At 39.3% G+C, this 14,665-nt stretch overlaps 1 protein-coding gene across 1 annotated transcript; it reads right to left on the reverse strand.

Moving 5' to 3' along the window:
- Window positions 1–294: 294 nt before the first annotated feature.
- GPALPP1 (GPALPP motifs containing 1) lies at window positions 295–12,649 on the reverse strand (the record flags this gene model as incomplete). Its single annotated transcript, XM_009081486.1, has 7 exons — window positions 295–628; window positions 2,790–2,888; window positions 3,282–3,446; window positions 3,680–3,814; window positions 6,374–6,482; window positions 11,334–11,435; window positions 12,465–12,649. Coding segments are annotated over 7 exons (1,014 nt in total), but the record flags the coding sequence as incomplete, so codon positions are not given.
- Window positions 12,650–14,665: the final 2,016 nt, after the last annotated feature.

Consider the following 14,665-nt stretch of genomic DNA (forward strand, 5'->3'; position numbering starts at 1 on the left):
ACAAGCCTAAAGGGGATTTTTCCATGGCCTTCAGGTCAGGCTCAGCAAGAATATCTTAAACACGGAAGGAGAAAGGAGAACACGGCCAACTCCAATGCAAGATCAAATCTAGAGCTCCTTAAAATAACACCTATTTTAATTAAATATATTTATTCTAACAACAAAAAATATACATATCAAAGTTTTAAACTAACAAATTTACATTATATTTTCTTTATACCAGGACTTTCCATTACTAGTTTAGTTTTAGTACAGATGATCCTCCCTAACAGAGTATTTACAGACAAGGTAAAATAGTTAAACATCAGGATATTTATTTTGCATACAAATATTTACACAAAAATACTTATAAAAATTAAGTATTCAAAGTTTAATTGACTTCACTTCAAAAAAGCTTAATGGTTTTCTTTTATAAAAACATATTGCCTTTACTGTGCTCAAATTTAGAATTCAGATCTCTGGATCTTCTGATCAGAGCTTTCTTTTGTGCTTCATCAAATCGATTGACTTTGAGATCCTGATCTCGGTCAAACGGCTTTCTTTCTTGAGGTTTGGTCTTCTCTTCAGACGCTTTGCTCTTCAGCTTTTTCTGATGCATGTCCATGAGAGATTCTGACCTCTTTGACTCCTGGAAAAAATGAGAAGAAGGAAGAGAAAATCAAGTATTACAGAATATCAACAACATACAGAAAATCCAAAGGGAAAGACTGTAGTTAGGAAGGCTAAACATTCCAGAGAAAGAAGACAGATCAGTAACTGGATATAGAATGACATGTTTAGCACACCTGGAGAAGAAAGTGTATGCGATCTTGGCTGAGTAAAATACTATTAATTCACTGATGTTAGATACCAATAATGTTGTTGAATCTCTGCAGATAATGGAGATAAATTTTAACACTAATGCAAAAGAAATATAAAAGTTGCTCTGCTGTTATTAGCAGAGACAAATTAAGACAACATGTCAGGAGAAATATCTTGAAGTGCAGGGCTATTTTCTTACACATATCCCCCAAGCACCGGGTTTTAGTCACTGCTGGGGCAGGAACAAGCTAGATAACCTTTTGATCTTTCTTTTGTGCACTATGGTTTGGTTTTTTTTAATGTGTGCTCTTAACGTCGAATCATCTGTTGCAAGCCTACAGGATGAAGTCACAGGCTTGAGCTTGAGCATGTGTTTTGCCAAGTTAAGGACTTTGGTTGCACTTCTTAAAGGGCACAATCATAATACTTTTGCTTATTTCACACAGCAGCAGGATCAGTTCTCACAAGACCATGTGGCCCCTCATTTACTCAGATACAGTGCATTTGTGTATCAGTCCAAACCATTTCTCTCATCAGAAAGTGAAAAAGATGAGCTGCTCTGTTCTCTTGTGATTTCTGTTCTGAAGGTTTATTTTCCTTCACTTCCTGTGCAAACAACTTACTTCATCACACATGCAAATAATACTTCATACATGACATAATAAATGACTCTCATGGAAAACAGAAAATGAACAATACTTATTTGTGCTGTAACTGTGTCAGTGTTAACAGAATTGCACCAGAGAATGTATGTGGAATTGGCATTGAAAGAATAAAGTGTAAAAAACTATTTTAAGATTGAAAGTTCCTGTCCCAGGAACGTATCCTTGATAAATGTCAGTGCAGAAAGAAATAGGAAAGGATAGAGGAAAAACTCTAAAAGAAAACACAACCAACCACCTGAAAATCATAAAAGAAATTATTCAAAAATAGCCAAATGACAACCAACAAAACAACTCAAGAAACATTGCTCTTAAAAAAGATGCCTTCAAATTTTATTTGAGAGAACTTCATTAACCTTAGAAACAGTAGAGGTCTATATATGTTTTATTCTGGCAATGGTAGAGAGCAAAACCCATAGTTTTACATGAAAATTATTCTACTATATTCATAATGACAGTAGAAACAGGCAATAAAGAAGAAATTTAAGACAGAACGCTAAGAGCTCTGGATGCACAAGTCCCTAAGTCAAGGGAGACATGTGATTTAATGAGCTACAAATAAATTATTAGAAGTGCCAGATAAATACCATTCAAGTAAAATTAGCCAAGGCTGTGATTCTCAAGTTAATTATACTCTCAAGAGACCAGGCTGCCTCCTGTAAGAGTTCAGGCCATATATCAGGGAAGAACTGGAACTAACAGCTGTAAGGCAGGCAATGGACCATATGCTCCAGTGGACAGAAAACTGAGAGGGAATTTGACATGGAGCTCAGATTTCTAGTAGACAACATCTGTCTGTGAACCTTATCTGCTCCTGTAGAGGCTGAGGAAAACTACGGGTAATGGTACTGCTGTAATGAACACTTCAAGTAATTAATGACACAGTGTAATTAATGCATTGATCTGCTTAGCCCATCAAGCCTCCTTTGGGTTAAAGCATATTTTGTCCTAAAAGTTAAACCTTTACTATTGTTTTATTCTTGGGATGTTGGTAAATCAGTGAAGCAAGCTAACACTGGAATTAGGGTCGTCTACTCCCAGCAACCATGTCCTGACAAGAGGACGATTTAAGGAAGCACCACCTAAAACTGAGACAATATACACAAACCCCAATTCTGTCACTTTGGAGAGGACCCAATCCTGCTCTTTTTGAAGTCAATGGCAAATGTTCTAATGACTTAAAACAGCAGCAGGTATGGGCACTAAAAGGGAAAACAGTAGTGGCATCACCATGGAAACCAGCAGCACTAAAAATGAGAACCAGAAGAAAAAGGTAAAGAACTAAAGGAAATACAGGAAGAGGAAGTATTTTGTGATTACACTTACATTGTATGAAGTCACCTGCTCAATAAGTCTCTTGTCTCTCCCAGATAATACCATTTCTTCATTATCCTTGCTGGTTGACATTTTTGCCTCTTCTCTTTCCTGATGAGTAGAAGGAAATCACATGCTATAGTAATCAGAATGTCTGAAGTAAAAAGCAAGGAAATCTATATCTACTTTAATTAAATCTGAAGAGTAGAGGCCTCAATAGAGGCCTATATTTTTTGCTCAGCTTGAAAGAAGAATCTGTAGACCCTAATTGGAATTTCAACAAGTATCTGACTGCTGCAGAGGGGAGTGCAAATTAATGAGTACCAATGTTACTTAATATTGTTATTTCACTGCCTTTACCTTTAAGCCTGAATTAGTAAATTTTGATAACAAAGGAAAATCTGGGAAAAAAAGTCATTGAACAGCCCAGGGTATCTCTGTTTTCACAGAACATCAACAACATACATACTGCCTGCAGTTGTATATGAATCAATAAATGCTCACCTTGGCTTTTCTCTCTCTGTCAGCTGGAGTATCAGTCCAAATAGATCTATCACCTGACTTGTCATCAGCTCGTCTCTTGAATGTTCTTGGGCCAAATCCAAAGCTTTTCAACTCAGGTGGAAGCTCTGTCATCCATGATTCCCTGGTAATTTGCTTGGGTTCATCCTTTGCAAAATAAATAGGGATGGGGAGAAGAGTTTAAAAAAAAAGCGCAATCAAAAATTACTGTCTGAGTCTCTTAGCTTCCAGCAGAAAACACGAACTTTTCTTTGTGTTTACAACTGGAAACACTTAGCATCCCAAGCAGAACTGCAACTGGGTTCACACAGAAACAGGCAAACAAAACCGCAAATATATTCCAGCAACAAAACATCAGAAATTAAGATACCCCAACTTACGTTCTCCGCTGAAGTAAGTTTTTCTTTCATTCTCTGAGCTCTGCGTTCAAATTCTTTAGTCACATCAGACTCCACTGGTCCTTTTGCAGGCACTGGACCTATAAGACTGTCTTCTTCCTCGCTACTATCTGTTGCCTTTCAAAAAGAAAAACATTTCTCTCAGTCACAGTGCCAAGACCATCAAGAAACACTTTAGCTTAATAGGCTTAAAATGGTTTTATCTAGAAGAACACACAAACCTAATGCAATACATCTGCCAGACAATAAAAACCTGGATTATAACTCCAGATTAGACCTGTTCTAGCACTTTAACATGGATACATAGTCTCCATTTTTCCAAAAGCACCATCTCTCGTCCAAGGCAAGTCTGCTGATAAACACAGGGGCAGTACACAAAGTCCTGTTACTTTATATTGCTCTGCACACAGCCACAAGGCCTCTGTAGATGAATTTGAAACACACAGGCATACATCTTTGATACTCTGATGCCCTCTACATAAGAAGGACATGGAACTGTTGGAACAAGTCCAGAGGATGCCACAGTCGGTAAGAGGACTGGAGCATCTCCCCTGTGTAGACAGGCTGAGGAAGGTGGGGCTGTTCAGCCTGGAGAAGAGAAGACTGTATGGAGACCTCATAGCAACTTTTCACTATCTGAAAGGCCTATAAGGGAGCCTGAGAGGGACTCTTTGTTAGAAACTGCAATGATAGGACAAGGGGTAATGGATTCAAACTGAAGGAGGGGAAGTTTAGGTTAGATATTAGAAAAACATTTTTTACACTAAGGGTGGTAAGACAGGCTACCCAGGGAAGCAGTGGATGCCCCAACCCTGACAGTGTTCAAGGCCAGGCAATTATTTGGAGAAGGGCTCAAAAAATTAAGTTTGTAAGGGACTAGATGTTGATAAGAACCTTTGTAGTTACCAGGGGTTGTACAGAAAGCTCAGAGGTCCCTCCAAGTTCAAACAGGACAGATCTGGATGGAGGCAAAGCTAGACAGAAAATGGTGATGGCACAATGCCCTGGAAGCAAAAGTGCCCCACATCTACAAAACTGCAAAGATTTTGTTACAGTCTGAATGTAGGAGATGAAGCAATGGGACTTAGGATGACAAGGCTGTGGAGTGAGGAAGCACAATGCATTACTTGAGAATACATAAGGTCATAAGTCATTATATTCACTAATACAAAGGGAAGAGTCAGCATGGAACAAACTGCTTCTAAAGATGAATAAGAATACAAAATAACTAAATAAATTGAAACAAAATAAACAAAAATTACTCATATTCAAAAATAAAATAAGAGTATTATTAGGAAGAGGCAAACACGCAGATAATTATTGGGGAGAGAATAAAGGTAAGTTCTGTAATAGCTCTAAAAAAGCTGATGCTAGAAGATGTATTTATGAGAAAAAAGACTTTTTTGTTTGCAAAACATATAAGCAGACCAGTTTTGACATCCCTGCCTCCAGAGATTTGTCACTTTGATAAATTGCTTAATCGTTATGTGGAGTTCTCAGACAATGAGTATCTCAGAAATGTCAGACAATCACTCTTCATGATGGAGTACAACAACACTTGCTGTAGGAGGCTGGAGAATTATACACTTTGCAACTACTAAGCAAAAAAGAGAAGTTTCAGAGCAGCCTTTGCCTCCACCCTTCCTGGCATGCCTAGCATCTCACATAGAAATGTAAATATTTTAAAAGCAAACAGAATAACCATTAATTCTCACAAGGAATTAATATTCAGCTTTTCACAGCATGAGATTCAATTACCTAAACACTGGTACCCAGAAGCATTTTTGGTGTCTTAGGGCATCCTGCCTGGCTTAAGAGGTGCTGCTGAAGAAGGACCCAAGCTTCTCCAAGGTGCTACTCTCTATCTGCCAGCCCTCCTGCAGACAATTCAGATCCCTCAGAATGGTACTGGAGGCCAATGGTTAGGGAATTGAATCTTCCTCATACTGTATTTAATCACACATCTTACTCCCAAATGTTCTTTAGTAGTACATCCATTATTTTGCGGTTAGGGATTAGACTATGGAACTTCTACCTAGTTTTTACCTAACATGCCAAGAACAGTCAAAAAACCAAGAACCAAATAGGTGTGTCAGTGTCAGTGTGCTGCTCCACCTCACTCCCAGTTACAGGTATCGTCTTGCAATGCCATTGCATTCTTTTGGACAAACTGATTTGATGTAGCCACTAATATACATCTTTAAGGAGGTGAAGATACGTGTAACATTCAATCATTTTGTTCCCCCATCAGCAAAGGAGTAAAAGCTTAAATTACAGGCAAATATTTTCATTCTAACAGGTTTCATTACTTCTGTAATGCCCTTATAATTTGAAGCTTGCCAAGATGTTCACTTGTTAAGGATGGAACACCAAAAGAAAGAATGGGAAAACGTTAGGAAGAATGACTGTGACAGCAGTTTAGGATGGCTAAATCTCTTGCGTTCAGTGAGTGCACCATCTATCTAACAGCAAAAGCAAAACAAACCAGACCAGTCTTTTTTTTAAGGCTTATTTATGCTTCAGTATTTGACTCAGGCAAAAATATGCCAGACACTTCCTGGTCCAAAATTAAACTGTCATCCTGAGAAGTATGTCTAGTAGTCTTTTTCAGGCTGCAACTTGTTTAACCACTTCAGATAGTTTGTACTAAACCAAAAGGCTTCTGTTTTCACAAACCTGGGGAAAGGATTCTGATGAAACTGATGGTCCTATGAAACTTCTGCTACTCCTGGTGTCCTCTGAAGGTTTCCTAAAACCAGGTGGTAATGCAGGACCTATAATGGGCCTTGAAGGAAAAAAAAAGAGAAAGAAAATCTTGATTTTCAGCACGGACAGTACATCAAATGACAGCATCCTGCTGTTTGTTGTGGGGAAAAAAATGTAGCAGATTAATATAAAAATAAAAAACTGATGCTAGCTGTGACTCTCCTTCCTCTCCAAGCCAAGTGTGCCTCCTGTGCACACACCAGAGAAATAACTGAGTAAGATTGTCTTCATTTTTGAAGGAGGATCTGTGCAGACAGCTGGGATGCAAAAAAAACAGGAAAGTTGCAGCATATAGACAAGGAAATGCACTTTTTTCTTCCCTAGCTTCTTTTACCAGATTCAAGAACAATGAAAGGTGGTAAGTTAAATATACACTATTCCTTCTCTAGCAACAAACCCAATTTTGTTCTTGTCTTGCACCACAGTTTGATTGTCCTTCAGTAAATAGAAACAGTGAACTGCTCTGATTTTAAGTTTACTTTCCCTTGGAGTGGGGATAAAAGAAGAAAAGCTTTGTGACTCCAGGTAACTTCACTGATTTGGTTTTACACAGCAGCTCTGCAAGCAATGTAATTCAGTTGTCTCCACAAACATAGGAAGGTGAGAACCTCTTTTCAATGGCGAAAACAGTTCAAAGAGTACTACAAACTGTGCTTGCAGTACTGAAAGACTTTTGTGAGTTCCTCTTAATAATCCACCATAATATTCTTTAAAGCTAATAAAAGCTAATTAAAAACTCAAACAATTGCCACCTGAAGCAATATCCAAGTGACAGTATCCTCACAATGTACCAGCAAAGACTTTGTTTATTATGATCTTCAGTTCTGAGCTTTAGGGCGATCAAACGTAACAACACATGAATTGAATTTGCTAATTGTGGTTTTCTACTCAATTCTGCATAATCTAATCAGAACAGCCCTGCTGTACTGATATAATTGTCAAGATTGAAAGAGGGGAAATAAAAAGCAAAGTTACCAAAGAGCCAACCACAGATATACAGACGTGAACAATAAATATTAGCTCAGGTCAGGACAATGGTGCTGGTGATGTTTCAAACCCAGGCAAGAGGTCTGGCTTAAATTTGAAGTTCCACCCCCACCTAGCTGCTGCAATTTTTATCTTCTTCCATTTCTTTCTGACTACTTTCTTGCTAAGACCATATTTTTAAATACCAATATAATTTAAACCTATAGAGATACGACAAAAAATCTTTTATTTTAGTATACAAGTACCCTTATTTTGCATGGAGAGACAGTTACACCAAACTATAAAAAATAGCTCTCTACTAAAATACATATGAACGTCTATGTTGTGGGCAGCCTGTGAAAAAGAACCAATCTCAAATACTGTCTTGATTCTGTCACAGCTCAAAGGCTCTTCTGAGGAATAGAAAAATGGTTCCCATATTCATCCTTCCCACACTTTCCATTTCTTATGCCTTTTCTCCCCTCATGAATAACCCTATGTCTTGGGTCTTTCCTCTGTAGTACACAACGGACATGATTCTGGACAGCTTCCTGGATGTCCAGAGAGTCTCTGAACAGGAGAAGTGAATGTAAATAAAACTTTGTTAAACACATTTTACTGCTATTGGCATATTCAGTACCTATATATACACATTCAAAAATGCCGATCGAACTTATAAAGGATTAAGTCTTAACTTAAGGAATATTGCATTTCATACACAGCAAAGAATGTTCCCCTGTTGTTGGACTTTGGAATCCTTGATAATGCCAGTTAGGCAGAAAGGGACTTGGGAGTTTGGATAGACAGAAAGCTGAACATGAGCCAGCAGTGTGCTCAGGTGGCCAAGAAGGCCAATGACATCCTGGCCTGGATCAGGAACAGCATGGTCAGCAGGACCAGGGAGGGGATTTCTGCCCCTGTATTCGCATTGATGAGGCCACACCTTGAGTCCTGTGTACAGTTCTGGGCCCCTCAGTTCAGGAGGGATATTGAGGTGCTGGAGCAGGTCCACAGAAGAGCAACGAGGCTAGTGAAGGGACTTGAGCACAAGTGCCATGAGGAGAGGCTGAGGGAGCTGGGGTTGTTTAGCCTGGAGAAGAGGAGGCTCAGGGGAGACCTTATCACCCTCTACAACTCCCTGAAAGAAGGTTGTAGTCAGGTGGGGGTTGGTCTCTTCTCCCAAGCAACCAGCAGTAGGACAAGAGGGCACAGACTCAGGCTCTGCCAGGGGAGGTTTAGGTTAGATATTAGGCAGAGATATTTTACAGAGAGAATAGGCAGACATTGGAATGGGCTGCCCTGGGAGGTGGTGGATTCACCATCCCTGGAGGTTTTCAAGATGAGACTGGATGTGGCACATAGTGCCATGGTCTAGTAACCACGGCAGGGTTGGACTCAATGACCTCTGAGATCTCTTCCAACCTGGTTGATTCTATGATGAATAAACAGCAATATAATTTCCAAAGCTGAATACATATTTTATGCTGGAATGATTCAAACCATTTTCAACAAGGTGCAGATTGCCACATGAGCTGCCCCTAATCATAAACATGTTTCTTTGACAAGTCTGGAAGAGATGTAACAGAATAAAAGCTCTTCTAAAAACCATGAGTGTGTTACACAGAACTAATAGACAGTATGTCCATACATTGAAACAAAGAGCCTGCATTTGTTTCAATTATTCATGGCTTGGCTGTCAGCTGGCAATCTGCTCAAAGCTAGGGGCAATGCAGCAGGGAGACAGTTAGCAGCATTGTGTCTATGCCCTGTGCAGCTCACATGCCTCAGAGTGTCAGCACAACCAGACTCCCAGGTGTATGGGGGTGGAAGACAGACAAGGCTCTTCCCACACATCACACCTTTCCCACCTATTCAGGGAAACAGGCTGGGTGCAAAACAGCTCGGCTCAATCTGCTTTCTCAGTGTGTGCTAGGAGCAGTTATATAGTGAGATAGGATAAAAGAAAAAATAGCAAGTGCCTTCTATTGCTTTAATCTCTCAGAGACACAGAGCTGACTCTTACCTCAAGGTAAATGCAAGTTATCCAGCATTTTGGAAATAAACTGCTAAGCAGAAATAGCAGTTGGGCCAACATACAAAAGACTATGATTATATGATGGTTGTCCCCTATTGTCAGTGCTCATTTCCCTAACCTTCAAACTACAAGCTGCCTCTTTTCTTCCTGTTTCATTTTACCATGAGTATTCATGTAAAAAAATCAAGAAAGCAAGGCTACCTCTGCTGATATTAAAAGTTAAAGCATTTATTTGCGTCATTAGAGATCATATTATTTTCAGTGACCTCCTAAAGTTTATAATTAAAGCAACACATTGTGCATATGAAACACAAAAAAGGGAAAAATTAGTTCTTCTTGGGACCATCAAAGCACCAAATGAGCCCACTGAGCACAATACCCACAACTACAACAGAGTTTGTTGATTACAGCAAAGTATAACCAAATATACATGACAAGGATACTTCCAAATAACCTTAGTTACATAACTTCTTGTTTTCCCAACTGCTACCAAGCATCATAAAAAATTATCCAAACTGAAAAAAACCCTTTAACTTCGACACTTCCTCTGAGATGATATACTGCATGCAGAGCTCAACAACAAATTGAGTCAACTTCCAAGAACTGAATCACAGAATCAGTTAGGTTGGAAGGGACCACAGTGGGTCATCTGGTCCAAACTCTCTGCTCAAGCAGGGCCATCCTAGAACACATGGCTCAGGATTGCATCTGGATGGTTCTTGAATATCTCCAGTGAGGGAGAATAGAATCCACAACTGGGCAATTTGTTCAGTGCTCAGCGACTCGCATAGTAAAGTTTTTCCTCATATTCAAGTGGAACTTCCTGTGCATCAGTTTCTGCCCATTTAAAAAAACTCATATCTGACAGGCAGGTATTGCTTTATTTTATCTACCAGCTCCCTATTGCTCTGAGGAAGGTAACAGTGATCAAGGGACTCTCTCATACCTTTCATCAATAAGAGTCCCCTTGGAAGCACCACGACTCGCATAGTAAAGTTTTTCCTCATATTCAAGTGGAACTTCCTGTGCATCAGTTTCTGCCCATTTAAAAAAACTCATATCTGACAGGCAGGTATTGCTTTATTTTATCTACCAGCTCCCTATTGCTCTGAGGAAGGTAACAGTGATCAAGGGACTCTCTCATACCTTTCATCAATAAGAGTCCCCTTGGAAGCACCAATTTCACTATGGATTATCATGACAAATTACAGAAGGAAGTGCACAGATTGATGTAAAGACTAAAAGGCTGTAAGACATAGTTGAGTTCTGCATAGAAAATCCATAGTTTTTTTGGCAAGTATTTTATAATTGTGTCCAATGGAAAGCTGCTTGATTAGAGACCATAAATTATGTTTATTTGCTTAGACCTGACAGCCTATTATAGACATCCACACTGTTTAGAGTGGTTTTGCACCTGCAGACATGTAAACAATGACCCTTGATGCATTAGCAAATGACAATTCTAATAATCTGCATTGTATTGCACCACACAAAAGCTAACTGTCCTACCCCCTCACAGACTGGAACAAACTACAGAACTATGGGTCCTTTTATCTGTAAGTTGTTTTTTTTCTGCACTGATCTGGTACCTATGGAAAGAAATGGAAGAAATTTAACATTCAAAATATATATCAGACAATTCACATTTGTTCTTTTTCTCTTCAACCCTCCAACTAGGTCTAAGAGGGCTCTGCATTCTGTTTCAAGGGAATGCTGTTCCTACTCTCAGAATGTGGAGGAAGCATTAGGTCTCATCATCTGAATCTGAAGTGCACAACTGAAGTGTTCTGTCATAGTGAAACAAAATATTTAATCTAAATTAATTTTGTTTTAAGGAAAAGAGTCTGAGTATAATTCCATTTTAATTACCTCTCTGGAGAATCATCCTGTTTTTTAAATCCTGGAGGAAGAGCAGGCCCAAAAAAGCCATCATCATCATCATCATCATCTTCCTGAATTCTTTTCATCTTTCTGCAAATACAGATTTCACTTAATAATTACCTTGACATGCATAGCAATTATCTACATTTTAAAACGGGAAAAAAATACAGAAAATTATTTCAGACAGTCTTATGTAGTAAATATCCTGCTGTTACCAAGGAAACAGTGCAAAAGGATCCAAATAATTTGAAGGAATTAAAAAAATTGGGAGCATAAGCTTAACTCCAAAACCACTCTGACATTTCAAGAAAAAAAATTAAATACTAAGAATGCTTTTGCTGTAGAAAGAAGAGTAGTATAATGTTGAAATAACCATTTTCTAGTCACAAAGTAATTTCAGAATCAGCACACTTCTTTCTCCATTTTCATGCACTGTCTGCATTTTGAGTAGTATTTTTCTCAGTTCAACTTCAATTAACTGAAAAACTGTTGAATAAGAAAACAAGAAAAAAGTGAGTAATAATTACTCTAACACTCATTAAGATGGCATAATGGCCTTCAAGTCTCTTATACAAGGCCCAGAACAAACACACAAAAATTCTGAACACAGCAATTATGAGTAATCAACCCATCAAATTAGAGTATGTGCAGACTCCTGTTACTTACTAAACAATCTGGGGTTTTTTCATTAGAGTTGACTTAACTGAATGCATAAATTTATGCCCATAAATAGTTCTTATGGCCTCTCAATGAGCGCTAGTATACCAAAACCAGGACAAAACTCACGTACCAAATACTTTTGTATTATGTGGCATCTGTCCTTACCATAAACATCCAAAACATTTAGGATTTTATTATTTCATTGCAGAACTAACATAAAGCATGTAAATGAAGAGATCAGATTGCCCTAAATAACTTAATTCCACTGCAGGGTGTCGAACAGGTCAGCTGAACATTCTTGACAACAATGAACATGCAGAACATGTCATTGAAAGTTTTACACAGGTACAGAGTTTACCTTTTTCTTAAGTACATCATTGTCCATTTCTCATAATTTAGGCATACACATTTCATTTGCAATAAAATTTAAATACACAAACAACCTAAGAACATACTCACTTGGGTGCTGGATCTCCTTCTGTCTCCTCTTCAGAATCTCTGTTTGCATCTCTGGGTAGAGAAAGAGATTCCAAGTCGTCATCACTGTCAGGAGTTTCTGAGCTACAGCTGCTTTTGTAGCCTGGAGGCAGTGCTGGTCCTGCAACTGAACATCCAGAGTCATTTGGGATCACAGAATCATCGAATGGTTTGGGTTGGAAGGGACGTTAAAGATCATCCTGTTCCAACCACCTGATGGGCAGGGAAACTTCCATTATAAGGTTTAATAAGGACACTTTTTAAACATTTCAAATGCATATGATCTATCTTGGCATTCCCAAAACATCTATCTACCTGGAATTAAGTTTACTTAATCACTGCTCTGTCTGGCATTTAAACAAGATATCTAAACAAACTTCTAGAAGTTACTTTTATTCAGCACCATATTCCAATGAACAATCCACTCTGAATTAAGTTAGTATGTTACTAGTCTCTTACTATCTGAATGTCTTCTGGATCAGGACTAGAAAGTCCTGTTTTATCTAACTGATTTACCGTGCATGTGGTATAAACCAGTATATTTAAAAGAAACTACCGCCTTAATAAAGCATTTGAAGCTTACTAAGGAAGAAACCCATCATTTGTACATACACAGCATGGGAGACCATAGATTATTAAATGGGAGCATTGGGACCATAAAGTATTAAATAAATTGCCAGCCTGCTTATGGAATCGTTTAATAATTAAGGTTATTCCCAGTTCAGCTAAGTGTGAACAGCAGGCACAGAGTTAAGTACTCTGCTGAAAAGGGGATCACAGAATCAATTAGGCTGGAAAAAACCTCTGAGATCATCAAGTCCAACCTATGACCTAACACCACCATGTCAATTAGACCACGGCACGAAGTGCCACGTCTAGTCTCTCCTTAAACACCTCCAGGGATGTTGACTCCACCACCTCCCTGGGCAGCCCATTCCAGTGTCTAATCACCCTTACTGTGAAGAAATTCCTCCTAATGTCTAACTTAAACCTCCCCTGGTGCAGCTTGAGGCTATGTCCTCTTCTTCTGTCACTAATTGCCTGGGAGAACAGGCTGCACCCCACCTGGCTATGACCTCCTTTCAGATAGTTTTAGGCAGCAATAAGGTCACCCCTGAGCCTCCCCTTCTCCAGGCTAAACACCCCCAGCTCCCTCAGCCTCTCCTCATAGCACTTGTGGTCCAGACTGTTCACCAACCTCGTTGCTCTTCTCTGGACTCACTCCAGCACTTCAATGTCCTTCTTGAAGTGAGGGGCCCAGAAGTGGACACAGTAGGAATTCAAGCATTCAGAAAATGAATTCTTCAAAGAATTATTGCTGTCAGAAGGCTGGGGCAGTGGATGGAGCTCTCATGCTCCAGTCAACCCTTCACCTTCTGGAGTAATGAGCTGGGGGAATATCCCAGCAAAGGAAAAATTCAGATGCTAACACTGCTAACAGGCCTGAGCTGTTTCTACTACTGTCCCCACCAGCAGGCACCAATTTTTATAGACTTATCTGGATATAGGACCATGTAGACTAGGTCCAGAAGTAGCTTAGCTGTTGGTCCTAACACCAAATGCCCCCAAACAGGACACTTAAGACAGATACCCTCACAGGCTCAATCAACACAGAGCCAGCTGCAGTAAGCAAAGACCAGCAATGGTCTCAAGATAAGAGGCCTTCCCAGATCTGGGGCAACACACACAGGGCCAGCACCCATTTAGGCAAACGCAGTACAAACAGCCGTCCAATGCAATGGAATTTCATCCTACTTATGATTTAGCATCCTGAGACACAGACACTATTCCTCCTTTTAATATTTCAAGCACTGAGTACAAGACTGACAGGACAGAGGTGTTTTGGTGAAGAAAAGACAGTTTGCTTTATGAATAGTCAAGAGTTAGAGGAAAAGAAGAATGGTACCAGGAAATTACATCTCCAGTTGAAGAACTATGACTTTTTGATAGTGCAAAACAAAACCTGCTACAGATTATGGGCGTGTTTGTTACCCGACAAAGGCTAGGCAGAAATCGAGTCCTTCAAGTAAGCTTCATAAAGCTTTCCCTCGTCTTTAGCACAAGACACTGAACAGGGACAGTGTACTAGTTACAAAGCACAGACAGATCTGCCACTTCTTCAGTTTCTGTTTTAATGGGAAAGACTAACCAGGACATGCAAATCTGTTCCACCACTAAGAAGG

This window comes from Acanthisitta chloris, unplaced genomic scaffold, assembly GCF_000695815.1.
Source record: "Acanthisitta chloris isolate BGI_N310 unplaced genomic scaffold, ASM69581v1 scaffold4619, whole genome shotgun sequence".
Classification (NCBI taxonomy): domain Eukaryota; kingdom Metazoa; phylum Chordata; class Aves; order Passeriformes; family Acanthisittidae; genus Acanthisitta; species Acanthisitta chloris.